General features: G+C 40.6%; 3 protein-coding genes across 6 annotated transcripts; all 3 read left to right on the top strand.

Annotated features, from left to right (window-relative positions):
• The first annotated feature begins 104 nt into the window (after positions 1 to 104).
• Positions 105 to 4,111, top strand: apex2 (APEX nuclease (apurinic/apyrimidinic endonuclease) 2). The gene is made up of 6 exons (XM_044037661.1): positions 105 to 364; positions 487 to 570; positions 1,833 to 2,013; positions 2,264 to 2,407; positions 2,653 to 2,722; positions 2,867 to 4,111. The coding sequence occupies exons 1-6, from the start codon at positions 250 to 252 to the stop codon at positions 3,992 to 3,994; spliced, it is 1,722 nt and encodes a 573-aa protein (XP_043893596.1). The 5' UTR covers positions 105 to 249; the 3' UTR covers positions 3,995 to 4,111.
• A 912-nt stretch (positions 4,112 to 5,023) lies between these two features.
• On the top strand, positions 5,024 to 16,914 carry LOC122777002 (sodium-coupled neutral amino acid transporter 3-like). 3 transcript variants are annotated; one of them, XM_044037871.1, is made up of 17 exons: positions 5,024 to 5,174; positions 6,648 to 6,780; positions 8,446 to 8,558; positions 8,652 to 8,736; positions 10,094 to 10,209; positions 11,392 to 11,465; positions 11,560 to 11,652; positions 11,766 to 11,847; positions 11,958 to 12,040; positions 12,205 to 12,263; positions 12,374 to 12,511; positions 12,675 to 12,754; positions 12,848 to 12,948; positions 13,126 to 13,250; positions 15,157 to 15,301; positions 15,408 to 15,511; positions 15,604 to 16,914. In XM_044037871.1, the coding sequence occupies exons 3-17, from the start codon at positions 8,518 to 8,520 to the stop codon at positions 15,706 to 15,708; spliced, it is 1,431 nt and encodes a 476-aa protein (XP_043893806.1). In that variant the 5' UTR covers positions 5,024 to 5,174; positions 6,648 to 6,780; positions 8,446 to 8,517; the 3' UTR covers positions 15,709 to 16,914. The 3 variants fall into 3 exon arrangements, with proteins under 3 accessions (XP_043893806.1, XP_043893807.1, XP_043893808.1); XM_044037872.1 differs by lacking the exon at positions 5,024 to 5,174 and adding an exon at positions 6,297 to 6,501; XM_044037873.1 differs by lacking the exons at positions 5,024 to 5,174; positions 6,648 to 6,780; positions 8,446 to 8,558 and adding an exon at positions 9,976 to 10,005 and having other exon boundaries at positions 8,701 to 8,736.
• Positions 16,915 to 17,122: 208 nt separating this feature from the next.
• On the top strand, positions 17,123 to 21,535 carry LOC122777001 (wiskott-Aldrich syndrome protein-like). 2 transcript variants are annotated; one of them, XM_044037869.1, is made up of 11 exons: positions 17,123 to 17,337; positions 18,084 to 18,224; positions 18,402 to 18,488; positions 18,628 to 18,724; positions 18,936 to 18,974; positions 19,068 to 19,103; positions 19,217 to 19,418; positions 19,512 to 19,690; positions 19,798 to 20,375; positions 20,473 to 20,584; positions 21,339 to 21,535. In XM_044037869.1, exons 1-11 carry the CDS (start codon positions 17,236 to 17,238, stop codon positions 21,395 to 21,397), a joined length of 1,632 nt encoding a protein of 543 aa, XP_043893804.1. In that variant the 5' UTR covers positions 17,123 to 17,235; the 3' UTR covers positions 21,398 to 21,535. The 2 variants fall into 2 exon arrangements, with proteins under 2 accessions (XP_043893804.1, XP_043893805.1); XM_044037870.1 differs by having other exon boundaries at positions 17,266 to 17,330.
• Positions 21,536 to 21,578: the final 43 nt, after the last annotated feature.

Raw genomic sequence — 21,578 nt, 5'->3', positions numbered from 1 at the left:
CTGAAAGAACGTTTACTCCCTCTAGCTAAGCAACGGCGCAGTGCAGTCCCAAAAAAAGAAGCTTATTTTGTGTTTTATATGGGTATAGTGTGTGTTATTTAACCTAACGTGAAAACCAAACACGCACGTAAATTATACATTTTATCAAAACATAGGAACAAAAAGCAACATATTAGTTAAAAACGAAATACACTTCCGCTCGAACATTTCACTACTTCCTTTTTACTTCCGTGGTGGCACATTTCAGTCATGAAGATCGTAACCTGGAATATAAACGGTATCAGGACTTTCAGACGAGGCATAAAACATGCACTTGATTCACTAGACGCAGACATTATCTGTGTTCAGGAGACAAAAGTGACAAGTAAGTGATTAGCTTAGGGGGGTTGTTAAACGAAGGTAGGCCTACGTCACTTACAATAATACATATGTATATCTGGTGTTAAAGGTATTTATAAGGTAAACCACAAATGTGTCTCCCTACAGGGGACCTGCTTGATGAAAGAACGGCCATTGTTGAGGGCTACAACTCCTATTTCAGCTACAGCCGAGGACGCAGCGGCTATTCAGGTTAATTATACAATCACAACAGTTATTAAATTATATTCAGTTTACCTATGCAGAAAGCCAATCTAATTTTCATTTATCACGAATAATAATAATAAAACTACTACACTTAAGTTAAATCTTAATTGTTCCAGGCAGTTTGAATCTACATTTTCAATGTAATATTATATTTTTGTACTATGAATACTTTAGAAGGAAATAGGGGGAAAAAGCAAGCATGTACTTGTATTGATACCTTGTTTATTTCTGTGTAAGACAATAGCACATGTATCAGTGCATCCCGAACTCCATGTAATGAATGAGATTGTGTAAAACATGTTTTTATTTTTAACAACTTATATTTATTTAGTTGACAATGTTATCAGGTGAAATCAATACACTGTCATACAATCTTTGAGGATCGAGGCATATAAATAAAAAACAACGAAATACAAAAACAAAACAAAAAGAACAGCGCCTGTGTGCAATTTTCATTATTATGTTTAACCATTCTTATTAATCATATCTTTCTTTGTATGTCCTTTTTACAAAGAGGTCTTCTTTCATTTTCAACTTATATACAAGATGTTCTATCACAAGAATATCATCTATAATTGACATCCAATGTTTGCAGCTGGGGCATCAGTCTTGAGTCACTTCTTATTAATGGCCTTCTTCCCAGCCACCAGATAAAATGTGGTTTTCATTTGTTTTTGTGTGATACTGATAAGTTAGCAGTTAAGTTCAATACTGGGCCTATGCAATTCATACTCTTAATAGCTTTGCTCCTGCTGCAGCGTCTTCACAATAAGTACATGATGTGGCGTGTGTATATAGTATATTTATTTATGTACATACGTATGACAGCCACGTCATTTAAACAGAAAACTGGTTTCAATGGGTGTATTTGTATACACCCATTGAAGATCCACTTCTCTACATCACTAAGAGCAGAATTCAAAATAGACAAGTCTAACAGCATTACTATCATCACTAAATGTGTTGTAACATCTACAAGACAACACAAAAAGCAAACATTTTTACCGTGTCAGCATTAACAGCAGTTTAGCACAAACCGCTTTTAACCTACATCCTAAAATGGCTTTGTATAATTGTGAAATATACTTTCCATTTCACTGCTGCTGTTGTTGTTTGAGGTACCTTGCTGTTGGTCCTTTTCATCTGCACTACCCACGGACAAAAAAAACAGCACAGCAACACTTCAAAGTTAGCCTGGTTATGCAGGGGAAGTACACAAACTAACTTCCTATTCCTAATGTGTACAGGAGTTGCCACTTACTGTAAGGACAGTGCCACTCCTTTTGCTGCTGAGGAGGGTCTCACAGGTCTGCTGACCAACCATGAAGGTGCGGTGGGATGCTACGGTGACCACACTGAGTTTTCAAGTGAGGAGTTGCAGCTTTTAGATAATGAAGGACGAGCCATCATCACAAAGCACAGCATCATGTGAGATTTGATAATTTTCCTGTGGAGTTTTTTTTTTTCATTAACAAATATTTATTTATCTGTTTATCTCTAATTGTATTTTTACATTTCAAAAATGTCACAAATATATCATTTTCAGTTCAAATGGGAGACTGATTTAGAGGTGCCACTGTGCTTGTACTTTTAATCTGTAAATACCTCTGCCACAACATCTGCTATATACATGTCAGAGCTGATTTCGACCTTTATTTATTCATTATTTCCCTCACAGGTGTCAAGAAAAAGTGGTCACAGTTACTGTGATAAATGTGTACTGTCCCCGTGCTGACCCTGAAAAGCCAGAGCGGAAACTGTTCAAACTGCAGTTCTACAAGTTGCTCCAGTTTCGGGCTGAAGCTTTACTGAACAATGGCAGGTGAGAACTTACTAAAGTTTCCACAAACTAGGTATATCCTGCTTTTATCTCAGACATTGTCCTAATGGAAATGTGCTCATTTACTTTTATTAACACAGATCAATATAATTTATAACCAAAGATGGATACTTATTGTGGCACAAAATTTTGACACAAATGAAAATGAAAATGTCATATTTTATATAATCTGTATATTGTTCTGCACTCAAAAGCTAAAAAAGTAATTTTCTCCCATTATTTTTCAGCCATGTGATTGTTTTAGGAGATGTAAATACATCCCACCGACCAATAGATCACTGTGACCCCAGTGATATTGTAAGTAAGAGGTTTCAGTTAGCTTTTTAGGGAATATTGTGCTCTCTTAGATGTCAAGATTGTCAAGTATTCCTATAATGTAACTGAATATTACAATAAAATAGCAATGTTTTATTTCTGCCAAATCTTTTTCTCATTACTTAGGATGATTTTGATGAAAACCCTGGGAGGAAATGGCTGAATGGCTTTTTGTACAGTGGCAGACCAGACAAAGACAGAAAAGAAGAAGAACCCAATGAAGAGTGTGAGATAACAGATTCCACCCATGGCGGAAAATTTGTGGACACGTTTCGCTATTTCCACCCAACTCGAACAAACGCCTTCACGTGTTGGTCCACTCTCACCGGCGCACGGCAGACCAACTATGGCACTCGCATTGACTATATATTTGCTGATTGCCAGTTGACCAGGGAGCAGTTTGTGGCAGCAGACATCATGCCAGAGGTGGAGGGGTCAGATCACTGCCCAGTATGGGGACAACTAAGCTGCTCTGCCCTGCCTAGTGTCAAACCTCCTCCTCTTTGTACTCGCTACCTTCCAGAGTTTACTGGCAAGCAGCAGAAACTTTCCCGCTTCCTGGTCAAAGTGGACCAGAAATCAGTTCATGCTGAACAGAGGGATACATTACCTGGATCTCAAGAGGAGGGGGAACTGAGGGAGAATTTGCACCCAATCAGAGGTGGAAACATATCTGGTAAGAAGCGGGTATTAACATCCGATCCTGTTGTCCCAAAGGGGAAAAAGACAAAGACAGTAAAGACTACATCAAAGCCCCAAGGCAGTCTCCTTTCTTTTTTCAAACCTAAAGTCACAAATGTTGTTCCCCCTGCTGAAGAGCCTGTCTCACAGTGTGAAAAAATGCCCAGCCTGGATGAAATTACCTCAGCAAAACTGTCGGCAACAAGAGGCAACGTTTCCTCGGTCACAGACGGCGACCGAGTACTTGAACAGGCAGAGCCATTCTGTGATCGTCCTGCACAGACAGACAAATGTGACAAACAGGTGAAGACAAAACATCCAACCCCACTGCCCACGGTGGGAAACTCAAACACCAACCCAGGGGCGTCACTTGGGTTTTGGAAGTCACTTCTTCATGGTCCACCTCAACCGCCCTCCTGTAAGGTCCACGGCGAAGCCTGTGTGCTTCGTACGGTGAAAAAGGAGGGGCCAAACATGGGCAAGCAGTTCTTTGTTTGTGCCCGTCCTCAGGGCCACGCCTCCAACCCAGATGCACGGTGTAATTTCTTTGCATGGGTGGACAAAGGGAAGTGACATTGTCATGTCATGTAAAAGACTACTACATACAGTAGACGTCTCAGCATTTCACTGATTTTAAGTGTTGAATAATTGTTTTTTTTCTTAGCGATATAAATAATAAACAATAGTGTTCTTTAACTTTGAGTGTCATTGTATTTACTTTTTGAGCTGAAACTGTTTAGTAAACTAAAGCACTTGGTAACTATACCATTGGTATCCAGATCACTACTAAAATCCAACCTACATCCCCCAAATCTTTCATCCAAATCTGTCCATTACTTTTTAAGTTATGCTGCTCACAGTCAGGCAATTTATTGTTTTTATTAATATTTTAAAAGTTATAAGTGGTCATTGCCTCCACCCCGGCAGTTGTGTTTGTCTGTGAGCAGCATACCTAAAAAAGTTCTGTGGATGATTGTTGGGGCCCAAGAATGATAGGATTTAATTTTGGTGGTTGTCAAGACACGGATCTGGATTCAAGTATTTTCTTTTAATTTGTGGTTATCCTCGCGAGGTGTGGGAGAGTACTGACACTGGGAAACTGAACAGCATAGTTGGAGGTTTGCGATCTCTAAGTGCTTTCACTAGTTGTATTGTGTGTGTTTGTTTTTATTTGAGCCTTTATTTTGATTTTTAACTTTTCACCCTGGGAATTTCTGAGTCAATTTTTCCACAGCTTTCTCACAAAAAAGATGAATTACAAAACTTTGGCCTCTGACGTCCAATAAGTCAATATTCCACTAGATGGTGACAGTGACGTGAGCTCAGAAGAGAAGACGAGTAACTTTCCACTGCAACACATTTTATTGACACTACCAGCTGCATAGCCACAGAATAACCTCTGATGTAAGTATGTAAACAGAGTAATTTAATCACAATGTTGGTTTTATTTGTCCACTTCAAGTTTCCATAATATAAATATAAAAAAGGGATTACAGTGCCTATTAAAAATGTTTCATGAGGAGTCAGTGCACCATATGTGGCTTGATCAGCTAAAAGCAACGAGGAGGAGCTTGGCAGTAAATTTCTTTCTCCCGCGCAATTTACAACCTGCCTGTTTCCTTCCGTTGTTATCCGTCCTCATGGCTGCAGAAAACTTCATGACGTGGACGTGAATCAACAAGCAGGTTTTTAACATTTACCCTGTGACATCTGACTAGACTGAAAACATCCGTCTATCTGGACGTTGCCTGAGGTGAGTATATAATAGACTCACTAAACATCTGCTTCACACTCTGGGCTTCAGAGTTAGGGTTACAATGGCTCATCTTCAGTGATAATGTACTGCATATTGGCAGTTGAAATCATACCTTTCCTTTAACCTTTAAAAGTATATATATACATATATATCTATATATATAGATATAGATATAGTTCTCCTTTTTTTTCGCACATGTACTTAATGTATTTATCATTTACATTATTGTAGAGTTTTAGAACGACCGTTTGAGGCTACTTTTTCTTCATTGGTACATCATCTTGATCGCATATTATTGTCGTTGACAAAATTATCATTTCCTGGAACTGAATTGTGTCATGGTGAGATAAAGAACATGTGGGTTGCAGGCAAGCAACGCCCATGTCATTTAAGTTGAAGTTAATCAGCCAACTGAAATGTCCCCAAGAAGATTTGACGTCTGGGGAGGAGTGTGAGTCGTGGACTGGTCTGAGTGTCCATGTGTTTTCACCGCTGTAGACAGGATATACAAACATCAGGGGCGTCAAACTCATTTTAAGTTCAGGGGCCACATACAGCACAATTTGATCTCAAGTGGACCAGTAAAATAATAGCATAATAACCTATGAACAACATTTTCCCTTTGTTCTACGTTTGATGAAGTATCGTTTTTATAAAACACATTATGATCAACCTGAAACTTCTTAAGAAAAATAAGTGCAATTTCAACAATATTACATATCTTAAGTTAATCATTTATAGGTATCTGGAACTGAAAAATATAGTATTTCTCATTAAGATTAGATTCTAATGATAATGTGAAATATTTAGGGGTGTCAAACATACAGCCCGTGGGCCAGTACCGGACCACCAGGGGGTTCAGTCCGGCCCCCAGGATGGATTTGTGAAAAAGTAGATGTTGAACAAAAGGAAAAAATGTTGTTGTTTCCCCTGAACTTAAAATGAGTCTGACACACCTGCGTATAGTTCATTCCCACTCTTACATCGGCTCACCTTTGTTTTGGATCAAGCACATGTAACTTGCAAACATGCACACACTCTCTCTCTCTCTCTGGAGTGCAATCACATGTTGGTAATCCTTAAAAACACACCTACCTCCTAAATGAATTAACATGACTGTGCCTTCAGCCGGATGCAAATTGCAGATGACGACAATTTTGCCCCTCCTTCTTACTTTCACAATTTCTAGTGACATGGTAATTATCCTCTGAGAAGATTCCCCAGAATCCTTGTTGATTTGGTCGCTAAGACTGTCTGGAAACTACAGACAATTCCTGTCCATTGTTGGCTTCTGTGTTTCCACCTTTTATAATGTAGACACCTGGTGAGTGCAGCCCTACTGTGTCTTTGTAACTGTGATACTACCTGTAACAGGTTTAACAAAGGGTTAAGTGTGGGTGTACCCATTTCCCTCTTGCTCCCTCCCAGCCTCTAATCTCTCTTACTCTCTCTCCCTTCTTCTCTACCAAGGATCTCTGAAGAGACTACTAAGAGCTCAGCTGTATACAAACATTGGAGTCAGAAAATTTGAGCTGATTTGTAAAAGGAATTGTTCTACCAGAATCCCCAGAACAGACAACAAGGTCCTTTCTTTATACAGAGGGTAAGTATGTGTATAACACGTGTGTGTGTGTGTGTGTGTGTGTGCGCGCGCGCTTAAATTGTTCATGTTAGGAGGAGAAGGGAAGGGCTAACTGTCATAGTAAGCTGGTCTTGCATCAGACATGAGCCATGTGGTGTGTATTGCTGGAAGAAAAGGCTGCTTTTATATCCACTCTGTTTGACTGAACGTGTGTTTTTCATTGATAAAACTGTTGTGAAAGTCTAATTTAATGTCTTAGGATAGGTTGTTGGGGGAGAGATTTGTGATTTAATTAAGATGAAAATACAGGTACTAAGTACTTTTAGTGTGTTTTTCAATTTCTTTACTGTTTCCACAGTCTTGAGAGCTCAGCCACTGAAACTGTAAAAATAAAAAGTGTATGTGGAACAAGTTGAGGTAACTTGGCTTGTCTAGTTTCTCCAGCTCCACCTCACTGAAAAAAGCACGGCTTTCTTTTCCTGTGTGAGAAACCAGAGTATACAATCCAGACATTTTTTCCTTACTTGTTGAAAGTCACATTGAAAATGTTCCTCCTGACATTTTAGTCACTGTGTTGCTGAATGTTTGTGTTGGCGATGTGCCATGGGAAAGTCTTGGGTTATGTCGCCAAAGGAGCTTAATTTCGCCAAACTGGACCCAAGGCCAGTGCACGGGGGGGGGGACAAGAACCACGTATCTTGTCTAAATGACACCACATTACACAGGAAGCCTTTGTTTGTCTCTGTGGCCAAACCACTGCTATCAAGTACCACGTTGTATGGATTCTTCTACTTCAACAGGCCCGTTCAACGTTGAGCGTAGGAATAGTGAAGAAAAAGTTGTGTGTAAAACTCTTAAGGAATGGCACAATGAATGTGTCGTGTGTGTTTAGGGGTCAGATGTGAGAATCCTGAGGGCAGTCGAGGCCCACAGTGAAGGGAAGTATCCCATGACCCTGTGGCAGGAGCACAGACCTACGCTCATTCCCAGAGTATGTCCATGCCAGCTTTGTTTGGCCCACGGTAGATTAGATCAACATACAGTGTGTCCTCTGACAACGTTTGTTATTTAAAGCCCTTTCTTATCAGACGGGCTTTAAATGGACTCGCATCTCCGCGCAAACATGTCAGATCATAATAGGGATATTATCATTTTATTTATTTAACATCTGGAAGTGTCCATCTGCGGTTGGGAGGAGAAGGATTTTTGTATCGCTGGAAGACACAAATGTCATAAATACTTTGGATTTATCTCAGGATAAATTACAGGGATGCGTTAAAGAACTTTTAAAGCTACATGGCATTTCCTTTTGAGTCTTGTTGCTCGTCGTTTCCACTGTTCTCTAAGTGCTGTGGCTTCTCTGTGAAAGCACAGTGTTAACCTTTAGATGGCTGAGAGGTTTTTAAAATAGCTTCCTCCCCACTGTTACATTAACGACAGCGTATCGCACAAGTATATCACAATTTTCACCATATACATGTCCCATCTGTGACAAGTTAAGACAAGATTTCAAGAGGTGATGCACATGTAAAATATTTTAAAACACGTTCAGAGAGTTCAGTCCTCATGTTGGTATTTGGCTGAATGTATTTGCCCGAGGTGTGTGTTGGAAACGCAGCTCCCAGCCGACACCAAACCTCCAGAGTTTGGTAAGTTCAACTGTTTCTGTCTCTTTTTTCCCTCCAGAAAACACAAGAAGAGGATTATTTCCATTCAGCAAAAGGCAGTTATTTAAAAGCGTCTCAAGCGGGAACCAAAATGGAGCTTGAGAAGATTAATGGTCACGTCAAGGAGGACGGGTGAGGTTCACGAATGAGCTGTTGTTATAGCCTATAATGTGAAATTGACATTAAAAAGGTGCTGTTGACACTCATTTGTTGTTATTGTTGTAGGTTTGACGGACTTGATGCCATGGCAGAACATGAAGAATTTCTGCCACATAAAGAAGGCACAAAGAAAGAACTCCACTTTACAGATGTAAGTGGATTTTGGTTTGGTTTGTTAGTAACACAACTGTGTGTGTGTGTGTGTGTGTCTGTAAGAGAGAGCGATACCACCGACCGTGTATGACTCAAACCAGGAATATGTAGCCTACTTGGTCTAAGGCGCACGCTTTTTATCATCTCCAGCTGCTTATTCTACTCTAAACTTTGTGAAAAGTGACCAATTTAAACTAAAAATTAGCTGCTAATTCGAAACCGTTGATTCGCCGTCTGTGCGTGGTCGCGGGGCGTGGCGTCTGTGGAGCTTCTCTCCGCCGCGTGCCTCGCGGGAGCAACGGACGAAAACGCGAGACAGACGCGTGTGTTTGTGTGTGAGAGAGACAAATGCATTTTACCTGAATTTCAAATGCCAAATGTTTCTGAATTGTACGGCACACGCGTGTGCTTTTCTTAGTTATTCTATTTCTTAAAAAGTGTACATTTAAAATGACGACAAGGACATTGTTGTATTATTACTGTTGACTTTCAAATAGTGGAACATCCTGTTGTCATGACACACGATGTTTTCATATGATCACATTGAACCACATGTAATTATTCTACCTTTCATGTAGCTTTCAGTCTGAAACATGTGTCATAGACTGTATGTAGGAATTATATATGTGTAAACTTACTTTAGTTTACTTTTTTATTCCTTTTTTAAAAAAAAAAACACTACTATCTCAGATATTTTTAAAACAGTGTTGTGGAATCTCAGTCAGGTTTTATAACAGTTGTATACTAATGTAAATGAAATTGATGGATTGACACCAACTATTAGTGCAATATCGGATTTAAAAGGTTGAGTAGCTGAGCACACACGTGTGATAGTTACTTATCTTTTGATTGAAACTGCAGAAGGTCTAAATACATTTTATCTTAAGATTCTACAAAAATATTGTATTGTTTTGTATGAATCTATTCTCTTACTACTACTGATCTACTCACAGTCAGTTAACAGTTAACACTTTTAAAAGTAGAGTAGAGTTATAGTGGTGACGGAGTGGAAATGTCACGTAGCTGTGTTATGGGTCAAGTAGGAGCGCTGCTTTACAAAGTGTCGCTGAGGGGGTCGAGGACCCACAGTGAAACACATCCCACTGACTTACTTCACAGGTCAGTGGGGGATGCACTGGTCAAAAAAACAACCCATAATCTTTACTGTCCATGTCTTTACTGGCCCTCTGTTGTGCTTTGTACATGTTCTGAAACTGGGCTCGCTGGCACAACTAAGTTACGTTAACATTCTGGGACTAATGCAGCAGTAAGTGCAGCAATCAAACTACTGTATGCCGTTTGTGGAATTGTTGCTTATGTACTGACCACGTTGCACGTCTCCTGTTGTCTTCCAGTTTGAGGGAAAGACTTCATTTGGCATGTCCGTCTTCAACCTCAGTAACGCCATTATGGGCAGTGGAATTCTGGGATTGGCTTTTGCGATGTCCAACACTGGACTCATTCTCTTTATGTGAGTATGAAACCAGTCCCCATTTCTGCTGAAACCTTGTGCCTGACTCTATGTATGTATATATGTATATACACACACTATTTGCTCATCACACTTTCCCTTTTAAGTTGTCACATTATTTCTTGCCATGCAAAGATGACAGGAGTATGACGGTCTGGTGTGTGAGCTGGTGACGATAACTGCAAAATGAAGTTACTGAATTTCAGCTGTTTTGGCATAAGATGGTTTATGCAACATCCCATATTTATGAGTTTTATAGTTTGGTTCATGATTTTAAAATATGAGTTTGAGTCAAGTATTAAGGAAGTTTGTGTTTGTAGATACAGTGTGGAAATAGTCAGCAGAGGATCCATAAAAGGCTACAAGTAGGGCCTAAGGGCTGTTTCTCTCATCTGACTGTGTGTTTGTGTTAGGACAGGTATTTGTGTGTGAAGATTTTACTTGCCTCGGTCTGTTTGTCTGGCTCCTGTGTGAGCTGTCAGTGTTAAAGCTGCGTAGACAACCATTACTGTACTAAGCCTGATCTGTCACATTAGAGCTCATACACATGCAGCTTCTCTAAATCAGATTTAAGCAGTTAAATTTAGACCGCGGTGGTCAGATCCAAGGCACGCCTGCTTGGATCAGCCCTCTGCCGTGTGGCAGTGCAGCTTGTGTGTCTACTAAAGCCTGTCCAAACTCTCTTGTGTGCATGAAAAAGAAAGATACGTGTAGAATCCACTAGTCAGTTTTTCATAGGATCTTTTATGTTAAAACGTATAGACATTATATATTCTAAAACACCAGAGATATTTTTTTGTGCGGTGAATAAAACTCCCTTCCCGTTTGCATTCAGACATTCTTTAAACTAAGAGAAGGGAATTATAATACAAGGATTATAAGTGAGAACAAATATTAAATATAGATGTGTGTCAGTTTTGGGGGTAAAGTGATGGAACGAACTCAATGATGAAATGAAATTATGTAAAACTCTTCTGGGGTTCAATAAAAGCTTGAAATGTTGTACACGATAGGCAAAAATAAGCCACATGCTTCAGCCTATTCCCCTTTGTCTTTATGTGTTTAGATTTGGGCCCAGTTTCAAATCACCATTGACACATTTACTATGTCATTTCTACTAGAGTGTTTCAAAGAGAAATGTGTTTCTTTCATTTTGTACATTCATTTTTTTTTGTCTTTCAGTATCCTGTTGGTGTTCATTGCCATTCTCTCTGCATATTCGATTCACCTCCTGTTGAGAAGTGCTGGAGTTGTTGGTAAATCACAGCTAAACTCAACCTAACACGTGTAGCCACGTAGCTAATTCTCTTTACGCCATCACTCACACGTATAATGCTTGTGTGTTTTCAGGGATCCGGGCTTATGAGCAGCTGGGAAATCGTGCTTTTGGCCCTCCAGGAAAAGTTATTGCTGCCGTTGTTATTACGATACACAATATTGGAGGTACTTTGATGCTAATAAATGACCTTATATTGTTATATTCATACCTGTAATCCGTCAGTGAAAGTATATTTAAGATAAAGCACACATGAATTGGGTTCTCTCTTTCCCTTTAGCAATGTCCAGCTATCTCTTCATCATCAAATCTGAGCTCCCACTCGTTATCAAAGCTTTTCTTGAAAATGAAGAAAGCAGTGGGTGAGTATTTAAATGTTCTCCCTATGATTTTCCATTTTTAGTAGTATCATTTTTAATTTTGTGGAATATTGATTTTTTTCTCATCTATTATTTGTTTGATCATTTCTTAGAGAGTGGTACTTGAATGGAAACATCTTGATCATCATTGTTAGCGCTTTCATCATCCTTCCTCTTGCACTCATGAAACAACTTGGTATGTTTTCCATTCTGTCGCCACATTTTCTTTAATCACCCTTTCTTCTCCCATATACATCGTGTCTCGACAAGTAGTTTTTGTTGTGTTTACTTTCAAGTTATGGCGTCATCATCACTTCCGATCTGTGACCATAAATAATTCATGTTCTCACTATAATTCAGGTTACCTTGGCTATACAAGTGGCTTCTCCCTCTCTTGCATGGTGTTTTTCCTCATTTCGGTGAGTCATCGAAGAGCCTGTAAACATACATACAGCATTACCAGCTGTTCTGCCATTAAACATTATCATATATCTCTAATTAACCACCAATCCACCTGTGAAACCCTTAGGTTATCTACAAGAAGTTCAACATCGAGTGTCCGCTGGAGGACACGCAGAATAACACGTCTGGTTTTGATGCTCACCACCATGGCGTAAACTTGACGGACGACGTCTGCGAGGCTAAAATGTTTACCATCAACTCACAGGTTGGAGGAAAATCATTTTTCAGCTTTTGGTGTTGTGATATGTCAGCTGTATTTTCATATCTTGGCTGCAGCAGTGCAGAGTGTTATGTCAACATCAGTATTGGCCATTGAAGAACAGTTAATTACAGGTTTGTCATTGAACTTTGTTGTGTTTGGCTTGTAGACCGCTTACACCATCCCAATTCTGGCCTTTGCTTTTGTCTGCCACCCAGAGGTGCTGCCAATCTACACTGAATTACGAGAGTAAGACACCTCCTTTTCTCATGTGTTAACCAGTAGGAAGCTTACGTTTTACTAAAATTTCACACAGTATTTCTGCTTGCCTTTTCCCTCCAGTGCCACCAAGAAACGTATGCAGGGTGTTGCCAACATCTCCATCTTGGCCATGTTTGTCATGTACCTAATGACCGCCGTCTTCGGTTACCTCACCTTTTATGGTAAGACACCGTTTACTCCGCCAGAATGAAAGGTCACTTTGTGCTAATATTGTGAGTGGCAAGATTTCAATTGAATGACCCACTTGTACCTAGAGCTCATATGCATTTTCCAGTGTTGGTAATGAGGCACTGGAGGAGACCATGTGTGATACAGTCTGTCTGTCTCTCTGTGGAAAGGTGCTGTGGAGTCAGAGCTGCTACACACCTACAGCCGCCTGGGCCCCCGGGATGTCCTCATTCTCTGTGTGCGTCTGGCTGTGCTGGTGGCCGTCACGCTGACCGTCCCCGTGGTTCTGTTTCCGGTAAGACATTCATGGAAACAGTTTTGTGAGAAAAAAAAATCATTTCAAAAGGCCTAAATGAATACATTTAAAATATTACATTTAGTTATATTTGTATTAGTAATAGATTTTAAGTGAGATTGGAGACATCATATAATTTGTATTCAAGCAAATGATGACCTCTAGTGGTAGAGAATGACTTGTTCATCATTCTGATAGACAAACATCAATATTGACATTTAGGCATGAGATCTGTTCCTTTTAGGATTATTTTCTTGCTTCATAATAAAACAATGTCTAAGTACACTCTAAACTCACAACCTCAGCTTTTCATATCTTTATTTAGTTCTAACACACTCTACACCACATTGATGCCACCAGAGAGATTCTTGCAGCTGTTTCAGTCTGTATGGAAACATTTCAGCATTTATTGCCAACAGAAAAATCTATAGGTTTCATGTAGATATTCACTCATATTCATGTTTAGAACATCCACTTTATTCAGAATTCAGTGTCAAATATATCATAAATATCAATTACAATTTAGAGAAATGCAGTGTTGAAATTAAAACCAATGTCTCTTCACTTTTTACCACTCTACTCTCTGCTTATTCAGTATGAAGCCGAGTATACAAGTTGGTTAGCTTAGCATATAGACTAACTCTATCTACCAGCCTCACCAATTATACACATTATATGTAATTTGTGTCATGACCTTAAACTTTTAATGGCTGTGTGAGAGTCCTTTGAGGAGCGTTAGTGTAGCTTTGGACAGAGACATCCTGTTTCTAGGCTAAGCTAAGCTAAGCAAAGCAAAGCAAAGCAAAAAGCTAAGCTAAGACAGCCAAATTAGCGTTGCCTACTCTACTGGGAGTGAGTGTATTTCCTAAAAGAAAGTTAAACCATAAACTATAACTTAGTATTAGCATGAAATGTTTACTGTACTACATTTCATTTTTGTTGCAACTTTCAAGTACACTGCGTGAAATTATTAGGCAAGTTGTTTTCCTGAACGTTGTTTTATGTGTGAACAAATACAGCGCTCTCAGTCAATCCAAAATGTAAATAAACCTCAAACCAGAATATTTAGCAAAGGAAGGGTGAGTTTTGGCTTTTTCATGATAATATCGATTTGTGCAGAATTATCAGGCAGTGGTTAATGTGAAGTATTTTTACACAACTACATGAAAAACCAAAAAGTTCCCATCTCAGTAAGAATAACAATTAAACTCTAAATTTTGACTTGAATGGTCCAGTCATAGGCTCACCCATCTGGTCTGTCAAGAGCCACTCTTGGAACCTTTAACATGTAAACGTACAAGTTGTGTTTCAGCCTTCCGTACCTGTGTCATGTCTCTGAGCCCTGAACACCTTGTACTTGTCGGGACACTTCAGGTCGGCTGCATTGCTGGAATATGACGGCACTGGCACTGTGTTCCTAGTAGTTTCACATTTAATTCTTCTCAAGTCTTAAGAAGTTAATTTGCGTCTTTTTCTCTCCACACTTTTCTTGCGACTCCGCTGACTATTTGCAACAAAACGGTTGAGTGTTCAGTGCTGCATCTCACTGAGATAAAGAAGCTTCCTTATAATTGTGCACACCTTGATATAGGGTGTTGATCACTTTAGGCCACACCCTCCCTCATTACACAAATACACATCACCTGAAAAATCCAATTAGCACTCACGTCAAAATACTTACTTGCCTAATAATTGTGCACATGTGTATCTTGAACCTCTTGCTTAAATACATAGCATAATGTGCATAGCAAATATTTTTTTAAGTGTCAAAAAAATAGTTGGGATGGACCACTTAACAACAGCTGTGAAGATAAAAAGCTGTGTAATTTTGTTGATTCATCTTGTTGGACGTTGTGTTTTTGTAAAATAAAATACATTTTCTTTCGTTTCTGTCTCCCTACTGCAGATCCGCAGAGCTTTGCTGCAGATCTTGTTCCCTGACAAACCTTTCCACTGGGCCAGACACATCTTGATTGCGTTTTGTCTTATCTTCTTGGTCAACCTCCTTGTTATCTTTGTGCCCAGCATCCGTGACATCTTTGGCATCATTGGTACGTACACGCGGAAACAAAATAATGTGTGGTCTTGGCTCATGCACCGCCTTTTGTATCATAAGCTGTAAGCTGTTAAATGACCATCACCTATCTACATCTGCAGGAGCCACATCTGCCCCTTCCCTCATCTTCATCCTACCTGGTATCTTCTACGTCCGTATTGTTCCGAATGAACAGGAGCCTTTTATGTCCAGACCCAAGATTCAGGTACAAGATGGATTCTTCTTTAAGGAAACAATACACCTATCTAGAGAATTTAAATGCCTTTGTATTTTGTTAACGTATTGTTTCTCTTGTAGGCTGCGTGCTTTGCTGCGCTGGGATTCATCTTTATGGTCATGAGTTTGTCATTTATCATCACTGACTGGGTGAGTGGAGAGTCTAGAAGCGGAGGTGGGCACTAACTCCCATGACTGAACAGAGAAACTGAATGAGGAAAATAATGTCAACTAAAGCTCCCTGCCATTAAATTACCCCGAATGTGCTGAGTTCTCATCCAAAGCCAGGTTTGGCCGCACGTGACGAAAGATATGTGAAGGACCGTTGCCTACTTTAAAAAAAAAATAAAAGTGATAGGGCAGTAAGGTCCTGAAATGGAGGAGAGAACAAAGATGCATGAGAATACAAATACAATGTGTCACTGGTTGCAGCAAGGATACTATTTGGAGTCACGTAAAAGCCCAGAAAGAAGTAACAGCAATAAGGATGAATGGGAACTGTGTGACTCAAATGGAAATCCCATTTTAGAGTTTGGAAATCCCACTTTAGTGTATGGGTATACAGAGTTTCCACAAAAGCTCAGTCATTCCTAAACTACTTCCAGTCTACTTCCCTACAATTTCAGATTTTTCATGATAGCAATTTGATGAGGGATTTAGGAGCTTGCTTTTTCTTTTCTTTTTTTATGAAACAAAATGAGACATTTTAGTTTTGGTTTTTTATCTGTTGCTGTTTCAATGTATATAAATGACATTAGGCATGTCCAAATTCTAAATTTCCCTAAGCTTCCACGGATTCAGCTAAATGCAGCCAGCGAGGGTTAGTCTGCAGCTCCACACTAACCATTCCTGTCTATCGAAATACAACTCACAGTAGCTTGTACATGGAACTGACTTATGTGTTTATAATGTGATATTTTCTTGAAATATATTATGGCATTTAACTATTGTATAGGTTATTGTCATCACAGTTGGGTCTGAGGTGATCTTTTATGGGTGATCCAACAGATACGGTGCTGTTTGTGGAGGTTTTGCTGCTATTAATGAAGGTCAAACACAGTTACTGAAAATCACATGCATAGCAAAGACAAACAAAGTGGTTTGTACAATTTCCAAGTCTCAAATGTTTCCCTAAGGACAGCATAGCTGCAAACCAAATATATTTATTGTGTCATATTAAAATGGGTAAAAACCACACTATTTTTAAAAAATCATGTTCTGCAAAGTCCAGTTACAAATTCAGGGTTAAACACACACTGTGTTTTTATGGTGAATAATGACCCATGAATTTAAGTTAGTGATCTTTTTTTTTGTCTTGAAGATTTGCTTTAAATCCTCTATAATGTTAAGTTAATTTGAATGTTGTCAATAAAATGTCTTTGTACAAACAAAGTGTTTTACGTCTTTCATTTATAACGAAATAAAAAGAGCCGGAGAATTCATCTTAGCAGAGGAAGAGCAAGAGTACACTGCTTACCTCTGAAAATGGAAGTAACACATTCGTTTGTGCACTGCCTCTGAGAAAAAGAAGAAAAGTGGGGGTTAGAGAAGTGCGGTTGCCTGTTTCCTGCTTTGAAACGATGTGTGCACAGAACAGAGAAGAGAAACTTCCTTCACTTTATAGAGCTCAGTGTTGTGACAGTGTCAAGAGGAGACACCTTTTCATGCTGCTCGCACTTAGTTAGAATAAACGGCAAGATTTAACAGGCAGCCATGAGCCGTGGATCTAAATCTAAGTCAGAGAATGCCCACAGCTTGCTGCTGAGCCTGCAGGAGAATGAGAAGTTGGAGGAGCTGCTGGGCAGAAGGTGTGCTGTAAGTTGTGAACTGACCAGACAGGGGGTCACCCACTGTGGGATGATACTGGGATGGGTCTCTCTTGATTCTTATCTATGCTGGTGGAGCTGTCTGTTGTAAGAGCACGAGGAAGAAATGGTGTTCAAGATTGTACTGGTTATTCTGGTTGCTAGATGAATATGTAAACTGTTCCAGCCCTCAAGACTCTCTTTCTCTCTCCGTCTCCTTCTCTCTTGACATTTGTGGTTAAACTTCACATTCTTTTTGTTTGAATGGTCACACTGAACGCTCTTTAACAGGAAATAGTGTAGTTTGACACTAGTTTCGTTTGCTTTTTAAAAAAAATACTTCTATTTATTTACTTGTGCCTTCTGTAGTATCTTTTTTAGGTAAATGTTAAAGTCACATATTTTCATAAAAATAATCTTCTGTACTGTAAAATGGTTGCAAATGTGGTTTAAATTGAGTGGATGACATTAGGTCATCAAAAAGGAGGCAGCAGTAACAGGAAATGATGGTTGAAGCATTTCTTCCTCTGTGTCAGAATTAGACGGCGCTATCATTGGGTGTCATCTCGCTGTAGAGCAGAAGTTGCTCTTGACTCATTTGTGTAAACACTGCTGACAGCTGTGACGGCAGTACAAATATCTAATATGAGTATGATTAACTGCTGAATTGATGTAATGACTTCTACATAGGCAGTGGCGAAGGCCCATAGAGGCAAGTTTTCATGAAGTGTTTTCACTGCCTGTTTTTTGGTTTAGTCCTTGGTCACTTCAGTAGCACAGCTGTTCATGGCTCTGCCTCACAGTCCATCGGTGTGGAGCCTACAGCACACTGGAGTGGTGTGCTTCGTCAAAGACAACCCTCAGCGCTCCTACTTCATACGCATGTTTGACGTCAAGGTAACCTCCCGCACAACAATATAAGTGTCATAAGAACATAAAGCATGAGAGCATTTACTGATAACCCTAACCCACCACACTGACACAAGGTGGCTCACATGTTGACTGACTCCAATCCTTATCATTTATGAACCTTATATCTAAATTAAATATTTGCATTTTTATTTTTCCCCACAGACAGGAAGGCAGATTTGGGAGCAGGAGATCTACAACCAAATAGTTTACTACGCCCCACGGTCGTTCTTTCACACCTTTCCTGCAGATGTAAGCACACAGTTCCACCACCCCACACCCTCTGTGTGTGTGTGTTCTTTTTGTTCAAGTCAAACAAAAGTTTTGTCGTCATACAACCTTTGTTTAAATGACGTTTATTAGTTATTTGTTTATTTATTCTGCATCGTAGGATTGTCACGTGGGACTGAACTTTGCCGATGAGAAGGAAGCAGAGGCCTTCCAAAATGCTGTCCGGGACAAAATCAGTCAAAGAAACACCCGCCAAGGTTGGAGACATTTGTCAAATTATTTATCATCAAATACATTTTGAAACAAAGATTCATAGCCCATATTTGTCTTGATGCAATACATGGAAAATAATACTTACAAATACAACAAACAACTACATGTTAATTTAAATCAATTCAAACAATAATATAATAGTTTTAAGGGTGTTTTAGCTGAATAAAGTGATGCAAAAAGTTTCTCTCACCTCAGAGAAGACAGAGAGGAAACAGCGCCCCCTGCCACCTGGTGGTAAGACAGCATTTAAGATCATCAGTGCAATATGCCATTCATGTGTACCAAACCGTAACTGAGTAACACTTACTATGTGTCCTGACACTGTAGACAGAGGTGCTCTGCCTCCACTGCCACCTGAAAAAGGTCTGTGCCTTCTTTACCTCGACATCTCAACTGTAACTGTTACCACTACCAGGCAGTGACGTCTGCAATGAAGTTCCAACTTTGATGTTCTGTGTTTTTTTTTCCTCCAAAAGCATCATCTGGTAGCCCTGGATCTTATCGCATGGCTACTGTGGACATACAGAACCCAGATATCCAGTCTTCACGATACCGCTCGATGCCTTCTCCCGCCACTCTGTCGCCTCTGAGCAGCAAAGACAAGAAAAAGGACAAGAAGAAGAATAAAAAGGGCCCCAAACTTTCCAAAGCAGACATAGGAGCACCCAGTGGATTTAAGTGAGTGTGCGAACCAACGTCGGTGTTGCCTGCAGAATTATAACTTGAAAGGATGTTGTTTTACACACTCTCGCTTGTTTCCCTTCATGTCAGACACGTTTCTCATGTTGGATGGGATCCCAACAATCTTGACCCTGATCTGTTGAATGTGCTCTCCAAAGCCGGGATCGGTGAAGCTGACATGAGAGATGAAGCGACTGCTCAGCTTATCTATAATGTCATCGAGCAGTCTGGAGGCATGGAGGCGGTAAAAAGGGAGCTGAGCAGAGAAGGTTAGACACCTCCATCATATTCTCCCCATTCACCAGTCTCACTGTGTGGGTTAAGGTCTCAAGCATGAGTGGATTTAAAATGAATGCCTTGTTTCCTTGTATTACAGCTTCTGGACCTCCACTCCCTCCACCCAGCAGAGGCTCACTGCCTCCTCTGCCAGGCTCCAGTCCCTCCGCCCCGACCCCCCCACCTCATCGAGGCCGGTCTGGACCCCTGCCTCCCATCCCAGGCCAGCCACAGCGAGGGTCCCCGACTGCTCATCCAGCCACAGCACGTGGAGGGATGCCTCCCCCACCGCCTCCAGCCAACAGAGGTGGTCCTCCACTACCACCACCACCACCTGTACACTCTGTCCCCTCACCTCCCACCTCACATTTCTCCCACGCCTCAACACCTTTGGCCCCCCACAACATGCCTCCTCCGCCACCACCGTCTAGCCAGCATTGCTCAATGGGCTTCCCATCTCCTCCTGTCCTGTCTACACCCAGCAGAGGGGGTGGAGGCCCACCACCTCCTCCTCCCCCTCCCCCTCCACCACCTCCACCTCCCCAGCCTTCAAATTTCCCAACACCACCACGTTCTGTATCAGGTGGGCCACCGCCACCTGCCCCCGAATCCGTTGGAGGAGGAGACGGCAGAGGAGCCCTGCTGGATCAGATCCGACTGGGGAAGAAACTCAGAAATGTAAAGCAAAGCATTTCCTGAACGCTTTCTATATGTACTCACATCTTATCCGACATGCTGCAACTTGTTATCATTTACCTGCGTATTTGTGTTACAGGTGACAGATAGTACGGATGCTGCAGCGCCTACATCTCCAGCATCAGGTGAGGGCATCGTTGGTGCTCTCATGATGGTCATGCAGAAGAGGAGCAAAGTCATCCATTCATCTGGTAAATACAAGAACATACACTCACTGGTCTGTTAATTAGGTACACAGATCACCTGATAAGGTGGCAGGAGTTGCACAGGGTGTTGTCTTGGCTGCTGTAGACCACCTCCTCCACCTTTATCGCAGTGGCCTTTCTATACTTTTTTTGACCTCTATGACCTCTGGCATTAACAAGGCAATTTTTTTTTTTTTAATTTTTTTTAAAAAAGGATCTTTATTGTCATGATACAACTGAAAGTGCACAACAAAATTCCGTGATCAGATAGAGGGTTGATCAGAGCCTCTGCGACTGAGCGCGCCCCCTCAAGGGACCAACCTTCAAACATTCTTACATGGGTTAGGGTTGGTTTTGACGGTGGGGGGAAAACCAGAGTGCTCGGAGGAAACCCACGCAGACAATATGCAAATTCCACACAGAAAGGTTCCAGAGCGAGAATCACAGCCAGCACCTTGTTGTTTCTTTCACTACAAATCCCAGTAGACCAACAGTTTCTGAAATAGACCATGCCATCTGACACCGACAACCATCTTCCTCATTCTGTTGCCCAGTTCAAACTTCAGCAAAGTTGTGTCTTAATCATGTCTACATGCCTAAATGTTGCTGCCACGTGATTGGCTGATTAGATATTTGCAACAAGCAGTTGAACAGGTGTGCCTAATAAAATGGCTAGTAAGTGGATATTCACGTACAGAGAGCGAAGAGCGTTGAAGAAGCCCAACTAAGTGTAACACTGAAACATTTGTCCTCCTCTTAGATGAAAGCGAAGACGAGGGCGGAGACGACGACGAGGACGACGACGAATGGGACGACTGATAAAAGGTTCTCGTTTTGTGTGGATCTTAAACCTGTGAACGACTGAATGCCCGATTGACTTGTGAAAAAAAACAAACAAACGACGTAGACGAATAAATAAAACACATCATTCAATATAAAAGGACCACGATTCTGAAATGTTTCATGTATTTGTTCAAACATTTCCAGTGTAGCATTGATC

Source organism: Solea senegalensis, linkage group LG11 (assembly GCF_019176455.1).
Source record: "Solea senegalensis isolate Sse05_10M linkage group LG11, IFAPA_SoseM_1, whole genome shotgun sequence".
Lineage (NCBI taxonomy): Eukaryota > Metazoa > Chordata > Actinopteri > Pleuronectiformes > Soleidae > Solea > Solea senegalensis.
The sequence above is the reverse complement of the archived record's forward strand: the minus strand, read 5'-3'. Positions and strand labels throughout refer to the sequence as shown.

Excerpts from the sequence above, each read along its gene's own strand:
- apex2 (XM_044037661.1), top strand. The coding sequence starts at position 250 with ATGAAGATCGTAACCTGGAATATAAACGGTATCAGGACTTTCAGACGA. Across the intron at positions 365-486 it reads TCAGGAGACAAAAGTGACAA|GGGACCTGCTTGATGAAAGA; the intron begins GTAAGTGATTAG and ends GTCTCCCTACAG. Across the intron at positions 2,014-2,263 it reads ATCACAAAGCACAGCATCAT|GTGTCAAGAAAAAGTGGTCA; the intron begins GTGAGATTTGAT and ends TTTCCCTCACAG.
- LOC122777002 (XM_044037871.1), top strand. The coding sequence starts at position 8,518 with ATGGAGCTTGAGAAGATTAATGGTCACGTCAAGGAGGACGG. Across the intron at positions 11,466-11,559 it reads GAGAAGTGCTGGAGTTGTTG|GGATCCGGGCTTATGAGCAG; the intron begins GTAAATCACAGC and ends GTGTGTTTTCAG. Across the intron at positions 11,653-11,765 it reads TACGATACACAATATTGGAG|CAATGTCCAGCTATCTCTTC; the intron begins GTACTTTGATGC and ends CTTTCCCTTTAG.
- LOC122777001 (XM_044037869.1), top strand. The coding sequence starts at position 17,236 with ATGAGCCGTGGATCTAAATCTAAGTCAGAGAATGCCCACAGCTTGCTG. Across the intron at positions 18,489-18,627 it reads TTCACACCTTTCCTGCAGAT|GATTGTCACGTGGGACTGAA; the intron begins GTAAGCACACAG and ends TCTGCATCGTAG. Across the intron at positions 19,104-19,216 it reads TCCACTGCCACCTGAAAAAG|CATCATCTGGTAGCCCTGGA; the intron begins GTCTGTGCCTTC and ends TTCCTCCAAAAG.